This window comes from Mustelus asterias, chromosome 5 (assembly GCF_964213995.1).
Source record: "Mustelus asterias chromosome 5, sMusAst1.hap1.1, whole genome shotgun sequence".
Taxonomy (NCBI): domain Eukaryota; kingdom Metazoa; phylum Chordata; class Chondrichthyes; order Carcharhiniformes; family Triakidae; genus Mustelus; species Mustelus asterias.
In genome coordinates, this window is record NC_135805.1 from 132,069,446 (window position 1) to 132,093,253 (window position 23,808).

General features: G+C 45.9%; 1 protein-coding gene across 2 annotated transcripts in view; it reads right to left on the reverse strand.

The window, feature by feature from the left end:
* Nucleotides 1-23,808, reverse strand: part of lmbrd1 (LMBR1 domain containing 1) — a 237,771-nt gene that overhangs the window by 54,646 nt on the left and 159,317 nt on the right. For both annotated transcript variants that reach the window (XM_078213300.1, XM_078213298.1), the window contains exons 8-10: nt 20,874-20,999; nt 12,654-12,806; nt 1,869-1,933 (exon numbers count right to left, since the gene is read on the reverse strand). In XM_078213300.1, coding sequence (XP_078069426.1) covers nt 1,869-1,933; nt 12,654-12,806; nt 20,874-20,999 — 344 coding nt within the window. The remainder of the gene's footprint in view (nt 1-1,868; nt 1,934-12,653; nt 12,807-20,873; nt 21,000-23,808) is intronic.

Sequence of the window (23,808 nt, forward strand, 5' to 3'; positions counted from 1 at the left end):
TTCCACACTTTACAGAAACTCCCCTATTCCCTGTGCCACCCCACTGGATGCAATTCCCCTCGATGTGGAGATGCCGGTGTTGGACTGGGGTAAGCACGGTAAGGAGTCTCACAACACCAGGTTAAAGTCCGACAGGTTTATTTGGTAGCACAAGCTTTCGGAGTCTCGCTCCTTCATCAGGTGAGTGAGGAGTTGTGTTCACAAACAGGGTATATACAGACACAAACTCAATTTACAAGATAATGGTTCGAATACGAGTCTTTACTTCTTACTGTGTAATTCCCCTCCACAGGATCTCTTTCTCCTCTGATGCCTCAATACTCTCACATCTAAATGGCTGATATGGATTTTTCTTCACTTTTTGTGACCCTTCCTTCCACTCTCCTTCTTTACCAGTTACCTCATCTACCTTTCTCCCATCACACTTTTCCTCCTCCTTGCTCCACAACTACTTATAATCTATTCTGTGCCCTCTGCAAGGGACTAAGGTCTCTCACTGCATATTTTCAGGAAATATATGTTTGGATATCCTCATCTCTATTTCTAAAATTTTAAACAACTGAACAAAGATCGTGGAAATGGTTGAATCCCTATGTTGTCTGTGACTGCCAAACAAAAGAAGCTGCCTGGCAGTATCAGGGAAACTCACATGTTGTTGTCTGTGGGGAGGCATTGTGGGCTACACAGGCCAAATTCAAAGAGGACTTAACATAGGTTGTCTGAATTTCACAACTCAGGCTGGCCAATAGGAGTCTGTTCATTTGCTATGACAAAGGGCCCCGCAACCTTCCTTTCAATTCTTATGGTTCAGACATTTAACAATCTCAGGGACACAGATGAGGAATAAAAATCCTTTGTTAAAGACAGTGTGGAGAGATGGAGTCATGTGACATAGGCCTCTGGCTTGTGGAGCCACTAATAGTGCCTTGGTGAACGGCAAAGCTGATTCTGTTTATTATCTAACTGGCAGCCTCAGAGAAAAGGAGCTATTCCCAGGTTGCATATCCGGTCCCATCTACACTGCTTCTGCAGGAATTTCAGTACCATCGCCTACAAGACTGATTCATTTCTGCGTGCCTATCCCTGAAGTCAACACCACTGGAAAAATGAATTCTATGACATCGGTTTTCAGCCCGCCAACCTCCATGAAGGAATATCGCATTGGACTTAATTTTAGACTCTGGAACTCACATGAATATTAATTTTTTCTTTGTAGTCTCTGTACTGTAGATCCTTCTTTTCTCTATCCCTCTCTTTATTATCTAAGTATGAGGGTGACATTGTGACACTCCCTGTCACTCTGCGTTTTTGAATGTGTGCAACAAACTAACCCTTTGAGGTCACCTTAACTTGAGTTTGCTGTGGGGTTATTAATAGAAAATTGGATCACATCAAAACTGAGGGGTTGAGAAATACATCACCGCTTCTAAAGAGGGCAACAAATCAGAAACATCTCTCTGTTCTGGTGCGGAGTGAAAGAATAAAAAAATGCTGTTTAAATTACCCCCCCCCTCCATAACACCTCTCATAACGGAATTAGACATGAATCTCAATAAGTAATACTGATGCATTAACACAAGGAAATGCAGTGGAAGTTGAACATTTAATATATGCTGAATAATACCATTCTCTAACTCCATACCATTTCCTCACATCAGTAGTAGCCACATTTTCACAAATCTCACATGTCCTTCAAACTCAGTATATAATAAACAAAGCTCAATTCATCGTAAAGTTCAAACATTTTTAGGTTGTTGTAGACGGAAAAGCCCATCTATCAATGTGTAGCAACATGACAAATTAATTTTGTTTTGTTTCTTTTCTGAGAGAAGCTGATGGGTATAATGAAATAATTGAGATAAACTTACTTTGACAGAAAGAGGGCGACAATGAACAAAAGGGCCACCAATATGAAAAATATCCCCAGAGCAATCTGCAAATTAAAAAAATTCTTAAATTCACACCCATTATATTCCATCCACAACATAAGCGTATGACTGCAGCTGCAGAAAATCAAAATGCAACAAAGTTAGCAGATAGATGAGAAAAGCTGAAGAACTCTGCTGTAAAGCATAATTGTTTAATGAATACAAAACTGAACTTCGTAGTTGACCATAATTTGTAACTGAACAATTGTGCTTTAGTGTTCAATACATAGTTACGTTTGACAGCTTTGATTGTGACACATAAAAGTTTATAATACCAAATTTTGGCACAGCAGAGATTCTGAACCAAGCAAATGGACAACATATCATACTTAAATACAATTAAACACAAGACCATACATTTAAGGTATCACAATAATTTGAGCAATAGGTGAAGCCAGCCATTTCACGCTGCTACTATGAAGTAGCGACATGTGTGGTATTTTCCATAAGCAGGTTGTTGCCACCAAGCCATTAATAAGTTCTGCCTACCACACAAATGAATAATGCAAATATGAATTTCAGTGCTAGTGCAATTCCAGGTACATAGACTATCTGTCCCAATGATAATGAGCAGATCATATTAGACAGCATGTCCCTTTGGCTATTCTCAAAAGGCAGAGTACGAACAGTACTCAACCAGCTCATGCCTGCAAAACTCAGTACACGGTGGCACATGGTTAGCACTGCTGCCTCACAGCGCCAGGGACCTGGGCATTACTGCATCTGTCCTGATAAGTGCAAGATGAAAAGCCATGACAGCATGTCTCTTTTCTCAGCAATATTCAAACCTCGTTTAAGGGGTTGGGGTGTCACTGACCAGAGTTCAGTCAATATAAATCTGCTCCGAAAGCCTTTTAAAATGGGAGGAATCTGTAAACCAATTAATTATAAATTAAAACAAGCTATTATAGTGATACACAGAATACTAATGGCCTTCATTGCGAGAGGTTTTGAGTACAGGAGCAGGGATGTGTTGTTGCAACTGTACAGGGCCTTGATGAGGCCACACCTAGAGTATTGTGTGCAATTTTGGTCTCCTTTTCTGAGGATGGATGTTCTTGCTCTCAAGGGAGCGCAGCAAAGGTTTACCAGGCTGATTCCGGGAATGGCGGAACTGATGAATGAGGAGAGATTGACAGGATTGTTTTCAGTGGAGTTCAGATGAATGAGGGGGGATCTCAGAGATTTATAAAATTCTAACAGGTTTCGACAGGATAGATGCAGGGAGGATGTTCCCGATGGTGGGGGAGTCCAGAACCAGGGGTCACAGTCCGAGGGTTCAGGGTAGACGATTTAGAGTGGAGGTGATGAGACATTTCTTCACCCAAAGAGTGGTGAGCCTGTAAAATTCATTACCAAAGGAAGTAGTTGATGCCAAAACATTGAATGCATTCAAGAGATGGCTGGATGTAGCACTTGGGGCAAATGGGATCAAAGGTTATGGGGAAAAAGCAGGATTAGGCTATTGAGTTGGATGATCAGCCATGATTTTAATGAATGGCGGAGCAGGCTCGAAGGGCCAAATGGCCTCCTCCTACTCCTATCTTCTATGTTTCTATACTGCGAATGCAGTATGTAATTTTGGGTGTCCTATTTTTGTAAAAGATATACATGCCTATGAAGATAGAGGAAAGGAACAAGGCTAAACCTTGTGATATGGACTTCCAAGTAATGAGGGGAACAACTTGGCAGTTCTCTTTCCCATACTACTACATCACACCAATGAAGCCTAAGTAACTAGACTAATTCTGGTTTGCATTTTGATCTTCAGTTTTGGTTTTGACAGTTAATCTATACAGCATCTGTGATGTCAGAAACCTTATAATACTTGCCCACAACTAATTTTTGGCCGCAAATTGATCCATCTTGAGTTTAAATAATTAGAACTCACATTTTGTTTAAGTTTAAAATACTTTCTATTCCATTCAATATTGAAGTGACTTGAAGCCATTCACGTTTGGCAGTAGTTATTTTTGAAATTAAGTTAGATATCTACTTTGGAAAGCAAAACCTGAAGTATTTATACAGTAAAGATATTTAGTGTCCATGTGGATAATCTTGCAGCAGCATTTTGAGTGTTAAATCCTCATAGCTCTTTATTCTTAAATCATAAAGATACAAGCAACCATGACCTTATACAAACGTGGTTGAATATCAGTTGCTCCCATCAGCAATAATTTAATTCAGTAGAATCTACAGCCACAACTAAGTGAGAATTGTTTTGGTGTGAAAGACAATATGTAGATTGGACTGTTTATCAGAATGGAAGGATTCCAAGTATGTTTCTAGATCCCAGAAGTGATTATGCAGCTACAAGGAAACCAACGCTGCTGTAATGAAGGTCAATTCTTAACAAAACAAAGCTGTCCATTTTACCACTACTAGTATGTGCGCTAACTGAAACAAGATGGTTACTAAAGATGGAGGAAAAGCTCGCAGATTATAACCAAGGTATATAGTTATTTTTGCATTAAAAATATTGAACAATAAACGGTGAATAGTATTAACTTACAGTCAACATCAAAATGCGGAGTGAAGCAAAGAGGCTGAGTGTAAGCTTGGAGTTTGACAAGTGGGGGCTTTGTTGGGTGAGGGCAGGGGGACGAGTTTGTTTCCCTTTGCTTTTCCTACCTTTTGCAGCCTTTACGATTGGTTCTAACTCTACTACAGGGAAAACAGCTAGCTATTGGTGAGAATCTGGTAAGTGGGTAAATTCTATCCCCAAAGTTTTAAGCTGTACACAATTTGGTGGTAAATAAATTAACATCGCCATAAATACATAAATAATTTAATTAAGTATTTAAAACACATTAAGGATGGCGGGAAAGTTGATGAGCCAAGGCTTCAGCATGGTACAGGAAGCCTGGCAGAGTGGTCTATTGAGTGGGGTGGAGCACATATGTATTTAGTGGTAGTAGCGGATAGTATAATGAGGAGCATTGACACTGTTAGAATCATAGAATTATAGAAACCCTACAGTGCAGAAGGAGGCCATTCGGCCCATCGAGTCTGCACCGACCACAATCCCACCCAGGCCCTACCCCCACATATTCACCCGCTAATCCCTCTAACCTACGCATCTCAGGACTCTAAGGGGCAATTTTTAACCTGGCCAATCAACCTAACCCACACATCTTTGGACTTTGTGGGAGGAAACCGGAGCACCCGGAGGAAACCCACACAGACACGAGGAGAATGTGCAAACTCCACACAGACAGTGAACCGAGCCGGGAATCGAACCCGGGACCCTGGAGCTGTGAAGCAGCAGTGCTAACCACTGTGCTACCGTGCCGTTCTCTGTAGTAAGGAGTGAGAGTCCAGATGGCTATATTGTCTTCAGGTGCCAGGGTTCAGGATATCTGCTCAGGGCAGTGGGAGGGGGAGGATCCAGTGGTCATAGTCCATGTAGGTACCAATGCCCCAAATAGGCAGAACATGGAAGGAGGTTCTGCATAGTCAGTATGAGGAGTTGGCACCAAAGTAAGAAACAGAACCTCAAAGGTAATCATTCCCTGAGCCATTTGCAAACTGAAAGGAAGGACAAGAAGATAAGAAAAGGAGGAGGTATGGCTCTGTTAACAAATGATCATATCAACACATTAGAGGATGACCCAAGTTTAAGAAACCAGGATGCAGAAGCAGTGTGGATTGAGATGAGAAATGATAAAGGCAAGAATCACTTATGGGAGTGGTGGCGAGGCCCCCTAATTGTAACTACACAGTCGGACTGAGTATAAAAGAAGGGATAATGGGAGCTTGTCAAAAGGTACTACAATAATCACGGGGGATTTTAATCAACATATAGATTGGAAAAAACAGATTGGCGAAGGTAGCGTAGAGAAGGGGTTCACAGAAGGTTTTTGAGATGGTTTCTTAAAACAGCATTTTCGAGAGTTAACCGGCTAAAGTGGACCTAGGATTGTGGAATAATTTGGGATTAATTGATAACCTCAGTGAAGGCTCCTCAAGGTAGCAGTAATCATAATATGATTGAATTTTACATTCAGTTTAAGGCAGAGAAGAGTGTGCCCAAGACTAGCATTTTAAACTTAAATAAGGGCAACTTAGAGGGCATGAAAGTGGAGCTAGCTAAAGTGAACTAGTTGAAGAGAAGTGGTAAATGTGTTTAATTTGATTGGATTTATTGTCACATGTATTGGTATAGTATAGAGTGAAAAGTACCGTTTCCTGCGCGCGATACAGACAGAGCAAACCGTACATAGAGGAGGAAAGGAGAGGGTGCAGAATGCAGTGTTACAGTCATAGCTAGGGTGTAGAGAAAGATCAACTTAATACGAAGTAGGTCCATTCAAAAAGTCTGATGGCAGCAAGGGAGAAGCTGTTCTTGTGTCAGTTGGCACATGACCTCAGATTTTTGTTCCCAACAGAAGAAGGTGGAAGAGAGTGTGCCCACGGTGTGTGGGGTCCTTGATTATGCTGGCTGCTTTTCCAAGGCAGCAGGAAGTGTAGACAGAGTCAATGGGAGGGAGGCTGGTTTGAGTGATGGACTGGGCTTTGTTTACGATTCTTTGTAGTTTCTTGCGATCTTGGACAGAGCAGGAGCCATACCAAGCTGTGATACATCCAGAAAGAATGCTTTCTATGGTGCATCTGTAAAAGTCAATGAGAGTCGTAGCAGAAAAGCCAGATTTCCTTAGCCTCCTGAGAAAATAGAGGCGTTGGTGGGCTTTTTTAATTATAGCGTCGGTTTGGAGGGACCAGGACAGGTTGTTGGTGATTTGGACATCTAGAAACTTGAAGCGCTTGACCATTTCCACTTCATCCCTGTCGGTGTAGACAGGGGCATGTCCTCCACCATGCTTCCTGAAGTCGATCACTATCTCCGTCGTTTTGCTGACATTGAGACATTGATCATGGTCGTCGCACCAATCCACCACATTCTCTATCTCTTTCCTGCACCCCGTCTCATCATTAGTTGAGACCCAACCCACTATGGTGGTGTCATCAGCAAACTTGAAATTCGAGTTGGAGGGACATTTGGCCACAGTCATAGGTGTATAAAGAGTATAGTAAGGGGCTGAGGACATAGCCTTATGGGGCTCCGGTGTTGAGGATGAATGTGGAGATGTTGTTGCCTATCCTTACTGATTGCGATCTGTGGGTTAGGAAGCCTAGGATCCAGTTGCAGAGGGAGCCGAGTTGCAGGAGACCTGGGTTCGATTCCCGGCTCAGGTCACTGTGTGGAGTTTGCACATTCTCCTCATGTCTGCAATCACATAGTTTGGAGATGGGTTTTGTAGGAATAATGGTGTTGAAGGTTGAGCTGTAATCAATATCTTAGAATCTTAGAAACCCTACAGCACAGAAAGAGGCCATTCAGCCCATCGAGTCGGCACCAACCACAATCCCACCCAGGCCCTATCCCCATATCCTTACATATTTACCTACTAATCCCTCTAACCTACGCATCCCAGGACACTAAGGACAATTTTTTAGCATGGCCAATCAACCTATCCCGCACATCTTTGGACTGTGGGAGGAAACCGGAGCACCCGGAGGAAACCCACGCAGATACGAGGAGAATGTGCAAACTCCACACAAACAGTGACCCAAGCCAGGAATCGAACCGCGGTCCCTGGAGCTGTGAAGCAGCAGTGCTAACCACTGTGGTAAATAGGAGTCTGACATAGGTGCGGCACGGTGGCACAGTGGTTAGTACTGCTGCCTCACAACGCCAGGGACCCTGGTTCAATTCCGGCCTCGGGTCACTGTCTGTGTGGAGTTTGCACATTCGCCCCGTGTCTGCGTGGGTTTCCTCTGGGTGCTCTGGTTTCTTCCCGCAGTCCAAAGATGTGCAGGTTAGGTTGATTGGCCATGCTAAATTAACTGTGTCAGGGGGATTAGTAGGGTAAATATGAGGAGTTACGGGACCAGGGCCTGGGTGGGATTATGGTCGGGGCAGACTCGATGGGCCAAATGGCCTCCTTCTGCACTGTAAGGATTCTATGATTTCTATGAGGTGCCTTTGTTATCTAGGTGTTCCAGGGTTGAGTGTAGGACCAGAGAGATGGCGTCTGCTGTGGACCTGTTGCAGCGATAGGCAAACTGTGGTGGATCCAGGTGGTCCAGGAGGCTGGAATTGATTCATGCCATGACTAACCTTTCGAAGCACTTCATAACGATGGATGTCAGAGCCATCGGACAATAGTCATTAAGGCACGCTGCCTGGTTTTCTTTGGTACTGGGATGATGTTCGTCTTCTTGAAGCAGATACGGACCTCAGATTGGTGTAAAGAGAGGTTAAAGATGACCACGAATACCCCCGCCAGCTGGTCCACGCAGGATCTGAGCGCTCGTCCAGGTACCCCATCCAGGCCAGCCGCTTTCCATGGGTTGACTTTCAAGAAGGTTGATCTAAGTTCTGCGACGGTGACCTCGGATACAGATTCATCCGAGGCTTCTGGGATGGAAGGCAAGTGCTCACTGATCTCTTGCTCAAAATGGGAATAGAATACATTGAGCTCATCGGGGACGTGCATTGGTGCCGGCGATTCTACATGCCTTCATCTTGTAACCTGTTATGTCTTGCAGACCTTGCCACAGACGGTGGGAGTCCATGTGGCTCGCCTGGGAGTTTAGCTTGGTCCAGTACTGACTCTTGGCATCTTTGATGGATCTCCATAGATTATATCTGGATTTCTTATATAGGTCAGGGTCGCCTGACTTGAATGCCTCAGACCTGGACTTCAGAAAGCAGTGGATGTGATATCTCTGTTCATCCATGGTTTTTGTTTGGGAAACACATGGATTTGCTTTTTGGCACAGTCTTCACTCACTAATGAAGTCAGTTACCGTAGTGGCGTACTCGTTCAGGTTGGTCGCTGAGTCTTTAAATATTAACCAGTCCACTGACTCAAAGCAGTCCCGTAGGAGATCATCCGATTCCTCAGACCAACATTGCACGATTTCTTTAACGGATTGTCCCACTTCGGTTTTTGCTTGCAAGTCGGGAGCAAGAGCAGATAAATGGAAGTGCAGTGGCAAACATTTAAAGGAATATTCAAAATGTACAGAATAGACACATTGCAACGAGAAAGGAAAATTCCAAGGCAAGTGCCTGTCTTCTGCAGTTAATGAAAAAAGTTAAAAACAGTATCAGACATAAAGAGGAAGCATATACTCACGCAAAGACAAGTAGCAGGTCAAAAGATTGCAAAGAATATAAAGAACATCAAAGAATGACAAAAAACCTGACTAAACAAAACTAGAATATGAGAGAAAGATAGCGAGTAATTTAAAGAAAAATAGAGTTTCTATAGATAATTGAATAAAAGAATTAAAGTGAGTGATGGTCCTACGGCGGATGAATGAAACAGGTATTTTGATCAACTTCACTATAGAGGACATAAGTCACATCCCAGAAATAGCCGTAAATCAGGAAATGGAAGGGATATCAAGAAAATTACATTCACCGAGGGAGTGGTATTGGGCAAATTGTTGGGTCTGTGGGTTGACAAATCCCTGGGTCTCGATAAACTTCACCCTAAAGTTTACGAAGTGACTAATGAGTTGGTTGATGCATTGGTTTTAATTTTTCAAAATTCCTACATATGGGGAAGGTTTAATTAGATTGGAAGAGAGCAAATATGAGTCCTTTATTCAAAAAGGGAGGGAGACAGGAAGCAGGAAACCACAGGCTAGTTAGTCTGTTATCGGGAGAATGTTAGAAGCCAATTTTAAAGATGTTATGGCAGGCACTTGGTAAATTCAAGGCAATCAGATAGAGTCAACATGGTTTTGTGAAAGGGAAATTATATTTTACTAATTCATTGGAGTTCTTTGAAGGAACATCCCCGCCTATCACGTGGGAGACCGAGGTTCAATTCCCGACGGGGAACTGCAAAAACTTTTTAACGCGCTTCCTTGTATAGTGGTTAGTATCCCCACCTGTCACGTGGGAGACTGGGGTTCAATTCCCCGGCGGGGAGCTGCAGAAATTTTTTGGAGTGGCATGGTGGCACAGTGGTTATCACTGCTACCTCACAGCACAGGTACCCGGGTTCAATTCTGGCCTCAGGTCACTGTCTGTGTGGAGTTTGCATTTTCTCCCTGTACTTGCATTGGTTTCCTCCCACAGTCCAAAGATGTGCGGGTTAGGTTGATTGGCCATTCTAAATCAACCCTAGTGTCGGGGGATTAGCAGGGTAAATATGTCGGGTTACGGGAATAGTGCCTGGGTGGGATTGTGGTCGGTGCAGACGCGATCAGTCGAATGGCCTCCTTCTGCATTGTAGGGATTCTGTGAGTCACATGTGCTGTGAATAACGGGGAACTGGTGGATGTATTGTACTTGGATTTCCAGAAAGGGAAGGTGCCACATCAAAGGATATCGAAAAAAAATAGAAGTTTCTGGTGTAAGGAAGTAACATATTGGCATGATTGAAGATTGACCAGCTAATAGGAAACAAGAGATGGCATAAATGGGTCTTTTTCTAGTTGGCTGGATGTGAAAACTGGTGTGCTGCAGGGATCAGTGTTGGGGCCTCAACCTTCTACAATTTATATAAATGATTTGGATGAAGGGAATGAAGGCATCGTTGCTAAATTTGCTCATGATACAAAGATAGATAGGAAAGTAAATTGTGAAGAGAAGGTAAGAGGGCTATGAAAGAAATAGATAGGTTAAGTTAGTGGGCAAAGATCTGGCAAATGCATTATAACGTAAACAAATGTGAAGTTGTCCATTTTGGCAGCAGGGATAAAGAAGAAACACGTTATCTAAATGGTAAGAGTCAGTCAGAAAGTCCGGAGGTGCTGAGGGATCTGGGTATGTTAATGCATGAACTACAAAACACTCATATACAGGTACAGGAAATAATTAGGAAAGCTAATAGAATGTTATCATTTATTGCGAGGGGAATTGATGATTAAAGTAGAATGTTTATACTTCAGTTGTACAGGGCACTTGTAAGACCATATCTGGATTGTGTACAGTATTGGTCTCCTTATTTAAGGAAATATATAAATGCATTAGAAGCAGTTCAGAGAAGGTTTACCAAATTAATACCAGGAATGAGCAGGTTGTCTTCTGAGGAAATGTTGGACAGATTGGGCTAATATTCACGAGAGTTCAGAAGAGTAAGGGTCGGTTAATTAAGACAAAGTGAGGAAAATCTTTTTCCCTCAGACAGTAATGAGTCTCTGGAATTCTCTCCCTCAAAACGCAACAGAAATAGAGTCTTTGAATATTTTTAAAGCAGAGCTAGATAGATCCTTGATTAACAAGGAGGTGAAAGGTTACCGGGGTAAGGCAGGAATGTAGAGTTGAAGTTACAATCAGATCAGCCATGACCTTACTGAATGGCAGAGCAGACACAAGGGACTAGTGATCTACTCCTGCTCCAAATTCGTACGTTCTTACATAAATAATATTATTAGAGCACAACTAATTAGCCGACAAGACAATTTTGTCTGTCAACACTTTTACAGACCAAATTATAACCGGAAGCTATGTTATTTCATTTCAACACGAGCCAGTTTTCACATATTTATTAAATTATCTTTCTGACTTAGTCATCATTTGAAATGAACTTTGTAAATAATCCTTTCCTTGTTCCTTCAGCATGGGGCGCTGATATTAACAATGCTCCTTTCAGTTACGATAATGGAATGATAACATTCTAAGTGCAGTCAATGCAAATAATGAACTTTGCATGCACGTAGAGGCGAGAGGCCAAGAGGGCGGGGGGCGCGAGTGGACGGGGGGGGGGGGGGCGAGTGGATGGGGGGGGGGGGGGGGGGGGGGCGAGTGGATGGGGGGGGGGGGGGGGGGGGGGGCGAGAGGGCTGGGGGGGGGGTGGCCGAGAGGGCTGGTGGGGGGGGGGGGGGGGGGGGGGTGGTGTTGAGCGGGGAAGGGCTGAGGGGGGGAGGAGTGCCGAGGGGGGGGGGAAGTGCCGCGGGGGGAAGGGAAGGGGATGAGAGGGGAACGGAAGGGGACGAGAGGGCGAGGGGCGGGGGCCAGGCAGCGGCGACAAGGGGTGGGAGGCAACCAGGGTGGTTGGGAGGGCGATAGGGGCGGGGATGAGGGGGGGGGCAGAGAGGGCAGGGGGCCGAGAGCATTGGGGGGGGGGGGGGGGGGGGGGTACTGGTGCCAAGAGGGGAAGGGCCGAGGGGGGAAGGGCCGAGGGGATGAGAGGGGAAGGGAAGGGAAGGGGATGAGAGGGGAAGGGAAGGGGATGGGAGGGCGAGGGCCAGGCGGCGAGGGGAGGGAAGCGACCAGGGCGGGGGGGGAGGGAGGCGACCAGGGTGGGGTAGGCGACGGGCGAGGGGGCCGTGGCGGGGGAGTGAGAGAGAGAGAAGCAGGCAGGCAGACAGAGAGAGAGAGCGAGAGACTATCTTCGCCCCTCCTAGTCCTAACAACTCACCGACAACAGAACTTCCAATTTCAGAAAGGGGAAAACAAGAGACACTGCACTCTCTGTCCCAAGTGCAAACAGCATCTGAGAAACTAAAACCTGGACTTTTCTCTGAAGCAGAGCCATCCCTAAAAACATGACATGTTGAAGAGTACTTTCAAATCCTCAACATTCAAAATTAAACTGATATATAGCCTTTAACATCTACAAATATTGTGAACCATATTCAAGGTTAACTAAATATATATTCTGCCTGTTTTCAGAATTTGTCTTTAAGAGCTAAGTATGCACAAAAATGTCTTCAATAAGAATCTATAAGACGTATATATGCCAGAGCCAATAGAAGCACCTTAAAGGGTCGTAGAGCACAGCAAAACTTCAACCAGCAACTCCTCTCAGCTGTTTCTAGGTGTCTGTCTCGTCTTTTAAGTGTCCGCAACTTCTCCTGTAGTTTCTGTAAAGCTCTTCGGTCTCCGGTGGACAGTGGGCGGCCATCCATGCACTGTTGGAAGATTCAATGAACATCATTGAGCGCAGTTCAAGTCACCATTTTCCTCTGACGCAAATAAACATTCAAGCACGTTTACATTTTGGGAATCAGAATGTACTGTGCTTTACATACATTACACCAGTTTGTCTCGGGGGGGGGGGGGGGGGTGGTGCGGTTTGTCTTGCGGCGGGGGGGACGGTGTGTCTTGGGGGAATTTTCTGCTCTGATTTCTATCATGGCGGGATTGACAACGGGTGTGGAAAGTCCTGTGGGAGGCCCAAATCACTTCTCATGCCAATGTAAAGGCATGGCATGATTGAATATGCACCCCCACTAGGAATGCAACAGTAATCCCAATGTTCAATGTTGGGAACCCCATCATAATAAACAGACAATAACGGGATTGGCTTCTGCGGTGCCGGAGTGGGCTGCGGTGCCGGAGTGGGCTGCGGTGCCGGAGTGGGCTGCGGTGCCGGAGTGGGCTGCGGTGCCGGAGTGGGCTGCGGTGCCGGAGTGGGCTGCGGTGCCGGAGTGGGCTGCGGTGCCGGAGTGGGCTGTGCGCCGGAGTGGGCTGTGGTGCCGGAGTGGGCTGTGGTGCCGGAGTGGGCTGTGCGCCGGAGTGGGCTGTGGTGCCGGAGTGGCAGCGAGTGTCTTCAGTTTTGACTTTATTCCATCGGGGTGCCTTCTTTTAAAGAGCTTTAAAAAGCTAAGTTGGTGGAGGACCCTCCCTTGCCACTTCATTTTCTTTTCCACTATAAGCTGAAAAATACGGATAAAACCACTGTTGGAGTCAATGTAATTTTTCCTGCCCACTGCATCATTCTGCCAAAAAATTTAAAATTCAACCCCAGTCACCGACTCCATCTCCCCCCCCCGCCCCCCAGTCACCGACTCCATCCCCCCCCCCCCGCCCCCCAGTCACCGACTCCATCTCCCCCCCCCGCCCCCCAGTCACCGACTCCATCCCCCCCCCCCCGCCCCCCAGTCACCGACTCCATCCCCCCCCCCCCGCCCCCCAGTCACCGACTCCATCCCCCCCCCCCGCCCCCCAGTCACCGACTCCATCTCCCCCCCCCGCCCCCCAGTCACCGACTCCATCCCCCCCCCCCGCCCCCCAGTCACCGACTCCATCCCCCACCCCCCGCCCCCCAGTCACCGACTCCATCCCCCCCGCCCCCCGTCACCGACTCCATCCCCCCCCCCCGCCCCCCCAGTCACCGACTCCATCCCCCCCCCCGCCCCCCAGTCACCGACTCCATCTTCCCCCCCGGCCCCCCAGTCACCGACTCCATCCCCCCCCGCCCCCCAGTCACCGACTCCATCCCCCCCCGCCCCCCAGTCACCGACTCCATCCCCCCCCCCCCCCCAGTCACCGACTCCATCCCCCCCCCGCCCCCCAATCCCCAGCCACCGACTCCATCTCCCCCCCCCGCCCCCAGTCACCGACTCCATCCCCCCCCACCCCCCAGTCACCGACTCCATCCCCCCCCGCCCCCCAGTCACCGACTCCATCCCCCCCCCACCCACCGACTCCATCTCCCCCCCGCCCCCAGTCACCGACTCCATCTCCCGCCCCGCCCCCAGTCACCGACTCCATCTCCCGCCCCGCCCCCAGTCACCGACTCCATCTCCCGCCCCGCCCCAGTCACCGACTCCATCTCCCCCCCGCCCCCAGTCACCAACACCATCTCCCCCCCCCCGCCCCCAGTCACCGACTCCATCTCCCGCCCCGCCCCCAGCCACCGACTCCACCGCCCCCCCCCCCCCCCCCCCCCGCCCCCAGTCACCGACTCCATCTCCCGCCCCGCCCCAGTCACCGATGCCATCTCCCGCCCCGCGTCACCAACGCCATCTCTTGCCCCCCCCCCCAGTCACGGACTCCATCTCCCCCCGCTCTCAGTCACGGACTCCATCTCCCCCCGCTCCCCAGTCACGGACTCCATCTCCCCCCGCTCCCAGTCATGGACTCCATCTCCCCGCTCCCAGTCACGGACTCCATCTCCCCCCGCTCCCAGTCACGGACTCCATCTCCCCCCGCTCCCAGTCACGGACTCCATCTCCCCCCGCTCCAGTCACGGACTCCATCTCCCCCCGCTCCCAGTCACGGACTCCATCTCCCCCCGCTCCCAGTCACGGACTCCATCTCCCCCGCTCCCAGTCACGGACTCCATCTCCCCCCGCTCCCAGTCACGGACTCCATCTCCCCCCGCTCCCAGTCACGGACTCCATCTCCCCCCGCTCCCAGTCACGGACTCCATCTCCCCCCGCTCCCAGTCACGGACTCCATCTCCCCCCGCTCCCAGTCACGGACTCCATCTCCCCCCGCTCCCAGTCACGGACTCCATCTCCCCCCGCTCCCAGTCACGGGACTCCATCTCCCCCGCTCCCAGTCACGGACTCCATCTCCCCCCGCTCCCAGTCACGGACTCCATCTCCCCCCGCTCCCAGTCACGGACTCCATCTCCCCCCGCTCCCAGTCACGGACTCCATCTCCCCCCGCTCCCAGTCACGGACTCCATCTCCCCCGCTCCCAGTCACGGACTCCATCTCCCCCCGCTCCCAGTCACGGACTCCAACTCCCCCCGCTCCCAGTCACGGACTCCATCTCCCCCCGCTCCCAGTCACGGACTCCATCTCCCCCCGCTCCCAGTCACGGACTCCATCTCCCCCACTCCCAGTCACCGACTCCATCTCCCCCCACTCCCAGTCACCGACTCCATCTCCCCCCACTCCCAGTCACCGACTCCATCTCCCCCCACTCCCAGTCACCGACTCCATCTCCCCCCACTCCCAGTCACCGACTCCATCTCCCCCCACTCCCAGTCACCGACTCCATCTCCCCCCACTCCCAGTCACCGACTCCATCTCCCCCCACTCCCAGTCACCGACTCCATCTCCCCCCCGCCCCCAGTCACCAACTCCATCTCCCCCCCCACCCCCAGTCAGTGACTCCATCCCACCCCAGTCACCGAATCCACCCCTCTCCCTGACAAATGCCTGAGGCTGAACCAAACACTTTTCACCCTTGATGTCATATTTGACCCCATGATGAGCTACTGAGATACCCATACAATCACTAAGATTGCCTGTGCCCATCTTTAACGTAGCACGACACCACCCTGCCATAGTTCAACTACTGCTGAAACGCTCAACCAAGCAATTGTTCCCTTTAGTTGCATACTGCAATGTACTCCTCACTGACCTCCCTCATTCTATCCTCTGTAAATTTGAGGTCATCCAAAATCTAATACCTGTATCCTTCCTGCATCAAGTCCTTTTCACGGAGCCGACTGCTGACCTAGCTCTATGGTCTTGCTCTCTCTAACTCTATTTTCCTCAGCGCCACAACCCTCTGAGATATATCCGCAGCTCTAAATCTGTCCTCTTGGGCATCCCCGATTACAAATGCTCCACCATTTGTGGCTGTGCCTTCAGCTACTTGGACCAAAAGCTCTGGAATTCCCGCCCTACACCTTCCCACTTTGCTTTCCTCCTTTAGGACGCTCCTTCAACCCTACCTCTTTGGCGAAATTTTTGATCACATGCCCCGATATTTCCCATGTGGCTTGGTCATATTTTATTTGATAATGCTCTTTTGAAAAGCTGTGTGACATCTTATTACAATAAATACAAGTCATTGCTGTTGAAACATAATTTAATGTTTAATTAAAAGGTTTGTTAAAGTTTACTGGCTTTATGATTGGAAAAGTAATTCAGATATTCACCAGAAATGATATAAAAATATTTTATGAATTTTTGCGCAGCCACAAACTTGATTAAGAGCTCCTAGAATTCTAAAATTGTACAAATTATTGGTAAATTACAACGATGTAGTTGTCAAATTCATAACAACCTTATCCCTTTGGGAATGAAGCCGACAAATATATCATACATTTCACGCACGCAGTTGATTTAGACTTTAGATATTAGACCATAAAACATAGGAGCAGAATTAGGCCACTCGGCCCATCGAGTCCACTCCGCCTTTCAATCGTGGCTGATATTTTTCTTATCCCCATTCTCCTGCCTTTTCCCCATAACCCATGGTCCCCTTATTAATAAAGAACCTATCTATCTCTGTTTTAAAGACATTCAATGACTTGGCCTCCACAGCCTTCTGCAGCAAACAGTTCCACAGATTCACCACTCTCTAGCTGAAGAAATTCTGCCTCATCTCTGTTTTAAAGAATCGTCCCTTCAGTCTGATGTTGTGCCCTCTGGTTCTAGCTTTTCCTAATGATGGAAACAACCTCTCCACATCCACTCTATCCAGGCCTTGCAGTATCCGGTAAGTTTCAATAACATCGCCCCTCATCCTTCTAAACTCCAATGAGCACAGACCCAGAGTCCTCAACCGTTCCTCATACGACAAGCTCAACATTCCAGGGGTCATTCTTGTGAACCTCCTCTGGACCCTTTCCAGGCCAGCACATCCTTCCTTAGGTAAGGGAACCAAAACTGCTCACAAAAATCCAAATGGGGTCTGACCAGAGCCTTATACAGCCTCAGAAATACATCCCTGCTCTTGTATTCTAGTCCTCACAACATGAATGCTAACATTGCCTTTGTCTTCCTAACTGCTGAATGAACCTGCACGTTAATCTGAAAAGAATTTTGAACAAGGACTCCCAAGTCCCTTTGTGCTTCTGATTTCCTAAGCATTTTTCCATTCAGAAAATAGTCTATGCCTCCAATCCTCCTTCCAAAGTGCATAACCTCACATTTTTCCACATTGTACTCCAGTTGCCACTTCTTTGCCCATTTTCCTAGCCTGTTCAAGTCCCTCTGCAGCCCCCCTGCTTCCTCAATACTACCTGCCCCTCTACATATATTTGTATCATCTGTAAACTTAGCAACAGTGCCTTCAGTTCCTTCTTCCAAATCGTTAATATATATTGTGAAAAGTTGTGGTCCCAGCACTGACCCCTGAGGCACACCACTAGTCACCGGCTGTCATCCTGAAAAGGACCCCTCAATCCCCTTAATATTCAGGAGGTCTAGCAACAGAGTTAATGTTCGAGTCAAATATGACTCTGCTCCAGGGTTCTGAAGAGTCATACTTGACTCGAAACATTAACTCTTTCTCTCCCCATAGATGCTGCCAGGACTGCTGAGTATTTCCAGCATTCTCAGTATTATACTTTCATTACACTGCACATATTCCTTGTTTTCACACCCCTTAGCATATATGTTAAGTGCTTACATTCTGCCTGATTTATTCAATGAACTACATTATAAACTGCAGTGAAGAATGAAAGTCACGAAGCAGTAACAAATATTCATCTAATAAATAAGAGGCAGGTTACCACCATGAGTGAGAGAATGGTGTGTTGCCTGGAATACCTGTACAATAAAAAGGAAGCAATTCGGATTAGATACGGTGGGAGGTGGCTTGGGTGGAGTTTAAACATTAGTGTAGATCTGTTTCTGAGCTATAAACATAAACTTCACCGTTTATCATCTTTCACCCAAATTGGTAATATTTCACAGTTAGAATGCTACAAAATATTCCAAATGACCGAAATAAAATTCTCGTCCTTCGTATGCACCATTTTGCAATTTTTTGCTTTTAGCAGACAGGGAGAAGACTTTTGTAAGATCAGGTGAGGAACAAATCACTGAACATAATTTTGCAGTCATCGAATGTAGAAAAACGGTTATGATTTATTTATGGTTCAAATTGTGGCTTCAAAGTATTTTTTAAATGCACCCCGCTTGACAAGGTGCCTCACCAAAGGCTGCTGCTTAAGATAAAGGTGCACGGTGTTACGGGTAATGGATAGAGAATTGGTTAACTAACAGAAAGCAAAGAGTGAGGGCAAATGGGTGTTTTTCTGGTTGGCGATTAGTGACTAGTGGTGTGCCTCAGTGATCAGTGTTGGGATGACAATTGTTTACAATTTACATCGATGGTTTGGAGTTGGGGACCAAGTGTAGTGTGTCAAAATTCACAGATGACACTAAGATGAATGGCAGAGCAAAGTGCGCAGAGGATGCTGAAAGTCTGCAAAGGATATAGATAGTCTAAAGGAGTGGGCAAGGGTCTGGCAGATGGAGTACAATGTTAGTAAATGTGAGGTCATCCATTTTGGTAGGAATAACAGCAAAATGGACTATTATTTAAATGGTAAAAAATGCTACTGTGTAGAGGGACCTGGGTGTCCTTGTGCATGAATCACAAAAAGTTGGTTTGCAGGTAATTAAAAAGGCAAATGGAATTTTGTCCTTCATTGCTAGAGGGATGGAGCTTAAAAACAGTGAGATTATGTTGCAGCTGTATAAGTGCTGGTGGGGCCACACCTGGAGTACTGTGTACAGTTTTGGTCTCCTTATTTGAGAAAGGATATACTGGTACTGGAGGGGGTGCAGAGGAGATTCACTAGGTTGATTCCTAGTGAGAGAATTGAGAGAGTTGGCTTAGGAGGAGAGAAAATGAGTAGACTGGGGTTATACTCATTGGAATTCAGGAGAATGAGGGGAGATCTTACAGAAACATACAAGATTATGAAGGGAATAGATAAGATAGAAGCAGCAAAGTTGTTTCTGCCGGCAGGTGAAACTAGAACTAGGGGGCGTGGCCTCAAAACAATGGGGAGCATATTTAGGACTGAGTTGAGGAGGAACTTCTTCACACCAAGGGTTGTAAAATCTGTGGAATTTCCTGCCCAGTGAAGCAGTTGAGGTTACCTCATTGAGTGTTTTTAAGGCAAGGATAGATACATTTTTGAACATTAAAGGAATTAAGGGTTATGGTGAGCGGGCGGGTCAATGGAGCGGAGTCCACGAAAAGATCAGCCATGATCTCACCGAATGGCTGAGTAGGCTCCAGGGGTCAGATGGCCTATTCCTGATCCTAGTTCTGATGTTCTCCACCACATTAGTGGGTTGGTTAACTTTGCCCAATTAACTCCAAACCATTTTGCTTTTTTAAAATTCTGAACTTGGCCAGGATTACCTTCAGAGCTTTCTCTTGGAAAAATAAGACTGCACCAGGCCTGACTTTTTTAAATTCATTCATGGGACGTGTGCGCCACTGGCTGGGTCAGCATTTACTAGATATCCCTGAGAGTAGTTAAGAGTCAACCACATTGCTGTGGATCTGGAGTCACGTGTAGGCCAGACTAGGCAAGGATGGCAGATTTCCTTCCCTAAAGGACATTAGTGAATCAGATAGGTTTCACCCATTTACAACACAAAACCAGAGGTTGTACAACATCATGGGTGCGAGTTGTTAACTGAGATAGAATAGGAAATTGCCTTATTTGAAACAATGACCTTGAGATGTGGGTGACACTGATAAGTCAATATTTCATTGGCCATCCCTAGTTGCCCTGAGGATGCTAAGAGGCATCAATGTAGTGTGCTTGGAGTCACTTGGCCAAGATGGGGCAGCACGGTGGCACAGTGGTTAGTACTGCTGCCTCACAGTGCCAGGGACCCGGGTTCGATTCCTGGCTTGGGTCACATCTATGTGGAGCTTGTACATTCTCCCCGTGTTTGCATGGGTTTCCTCTGGGTGCTCTGGCTTCCTCCCTCCACAGTACAAAGATATGCAGGTTAGGTGGATCGACCATGCTAAATTGCTCCTGTCAGGGAGTCTAACTAGGGTAAATGAGTGGGGTTACGGGGATAGGGCCTGGATGGGATTGTAGTCGGTTCAGACTCAATAGGCCGAATGGCCTCCGCGTGCATTGTAGGGATTCTATGATTCTTCTATGAAGGGGGCAAGTTCCTCCTTGAAGAACATCAAGAAAACAGCTAGGTGGTTACAGTAACCATCTGCTTTTGTATTATTTTGCTGATATCAGCCACAAATAATCAGATTTTATTCAATTTAACTTTACAATTTGCAGTGACTTGACCTAGTCACCCAGTCACATGACCACCATGCCAAATTTTATACAAATGAATTTTATCAAAGCTTAACTAATTAGTATTTTAATTTAGCATTCCAGCGCTTTTAAAAAGACATGCGAATAAATCAAAGTTTCAAATACATTCAAAATTAACACAACCTATCTGTTGGTGATGATTAAAGGATTCTGAAACCTATTGACATGAAGACGCTTGTACCCAAACCTTGGATTTAATCTTCTCCATTTGTTGCTCCACTTCTTCAAGGTCTTCAGTATTCTGCAATCGTTCATAAACCACGCTCCTTGTACCTCTTATCAGGTTCAATGGTAAAGCAGACATACCATAAGCCTTGACGAAAAAAAAGTATACAGAATAAGCACTCGAAACCAGAGAAGATAGAAAGAAAAAAATCCTTCATTGATAAATTTATTTTGGTACAACTGGAAATGAATTAATTAAACCAGAAATCTCATATGGCTAGTAAAATACAGTCTTTTCCCATTCTTAAATAAACCTGAAAGTTACACTATTTACTGCAGTATAGTTTGATTTGATGCACAGCAGGAGGTGAATACTATAAATTTTAAAATACACATTTCTTTATTCTGGCATAATAAAGAAACTTGTAAGTTACCATTCTGAAGATAATGTGAGTTTCGAATGCCTTCCCTGTCTAACTATCTTCCAGGGAATTTTCTATGGAGCTACATTCAGTCAAGGACTTGGATAAATTCCCCATCTCACACCTCCCATGATAAATGCTGCAATCGTAAGACTCATGAAGCTTCTCTTTATGCCCAATATAGAAGGGCAATCTGAGGAACCCATTATAAATTATTGACATGCCAATTTATAGAAAAATTAAGTCCTTGTACAAAATGTGGATCTTAAGCCAAATGGAAAATTAACGGAGAGCGAAATTTCAGCAGAAACTGGATGCGGATGGTTCAATCACCTTTGGTTAGAAATTATATTCCAAATATTTTTCAGTTCACACTTTTGTGACAGTAGAAAAGTCATGGTACAATTCTTGACTCAAAATAGGAAATAGATCTCAGGTGAAAGAACTGAGGAAATCAAAACGGTAAATTAAATCCAACTGACATTACAGTTCACTATGAGCTAAAACCAATAGCAAAATTGCAATTTTCCATTCAAAGAGTGTCATTCATAGGAGGTTGCATTCATTGGGAATGAATGAAGATTTTTTTTGAATATAGCAAGCCAACTGCAGAGCTTCTAAATAGCTTTGCATAAACACAATGCAAACAATTTGAGCGCAAATAGGTCTTAAACAATTGAAATAGCTGCAATTTGAATAAAATTAGGTTGCAAGACAGATGTTCAACAGATGTTGAAAATGCTCCAAAATACATGAGACAATAAACTTAGTAATTTCCCATTCCAGTGGCACGAGGCAGACAAGACATGTATGTTTCCGTGGCTAGATTTTTCCTGGAACAGACTTCTAGCTTGTTGCCAAAGGCTATACTTGATGGGTACCACTCTACGTTAAGCATGGCTGACCAGGAAACTCTCCTTCCCTTACTGCCTGCCAAAAGGGTAATGGAAGGATTTACAGATCGATAATCAACTGGTTTAGCAGTGCATCTTCTGTGGCCATCAGGTCCTGGAGTGGGACTCCAACCTAGACTTCTGGCTCAGAGACTCTACCCACTGTGCCGCAAGACCTCCAACAAGTGGCATGAAACAAAGTGTAATTAATTAACTTAGGGCACTGTACAAAACTCTTTTCTATTTTATCTTATATCTCTCAGAGGAGACCTGATATGAACTAGTCATGACATTACCAGGAACAGACGGCCAATCAGTCTTTCAATAATTGAGATATTAAATGAAGACCATGGCAGCCTGCTTCTTATCTGTTGTGATTGTCTGAACACCATGGTTTCTGAGGCCAATAAAAGGTCATCAGTGTCATTTTTCATTCTGCCTACTCTCTCATAGCTTTGGAATTATTCATGAGATTGGAAGAAACTGGGCAAACGCACACAGAAACCGGAGCACAATCATGCAGAGTCACAATCCAATGCAGTAATAAGGGAATGCTGTATTGTTGGATAAGACATTAAACTGAGCCCCCACGTGCTGCCTACACGTGTACACGTTCCCACGGCACTATTGCGGAGGGGAGTTCTCCATGGTGTGCTAGCCTACATTTATGTTTCAATGAACTTCATAAAAACAGTATCAGATCATCATCACATTGCCGTTGGTGGCAGTTTGTTATGCACAAACTGGCTTCTATTTCCTACATTACAAGTGACCGCCCTTCATTGATTTTGAAGTGCTTTGAGATGTCAGGGGGTCATGAGAAGTACTGTATAAATGTAAATCTTTCTTCTCCACCCTGAAAGGGACAAGTCCCTTGGAAAAAAAGGTTGAATCCATTTGGGTGGAAATTAGAAATAGTAAGGAGAAAAAGTCACTGATAGGCGTAGTCTATAGGCCACCAAATAATGACATCATGGTTGGTCGAGAAATAAACAAAGAAATAACTGATGCATGTAAAAATGGTACAGCAATTATCATGGGGGATTTTAATCTACATATCAATTGGTCAAACCAGGTCGGTCAAGGCAGCCTTGAGGAGGAGTTCATAGAATGTATCCGCAATAGCTTCCTTGAACAGTATGTAATGGAACCTACGAGGGAGCAAGCTATCCTAGATCTGGTCCTGTGTAGAGACAGGAATAATTAATGATGTTGCAGTTACGGATCCTCTCGGAAGAAGCGATCACAGTATGGTTGAATTTAAAATATAGATGGAGCGTGAGAAGGTAAAATCCAATATCAGTGTCTTGTGCTTAAACAAAGGAGACTACGAAGGAATGGGAGAGGCATTGGCTAAGGTCGACTGGGAGAAAAACTTTATGGCGGGACAATTGAGGAACAGTGGAGGACTTTTAAAGCGATCTTTCACAGTGCTCAGCAAAAGTATATACCAGTGATAAGGAAGGACTGTAGAAAAAGAGATAATCAGCCATGGATATATAAGGAAATAAAGGAGGGTATCAAATTGAAGGAAAATGCATACAAAGTGGTAAAGATTAGCGGGAACCTAGAGGATTAGGAAATCTTTAAAGGTCAACAGAAAGGCACGAGAAAAGCTATAAAGAAAAGATGGATTATGAGA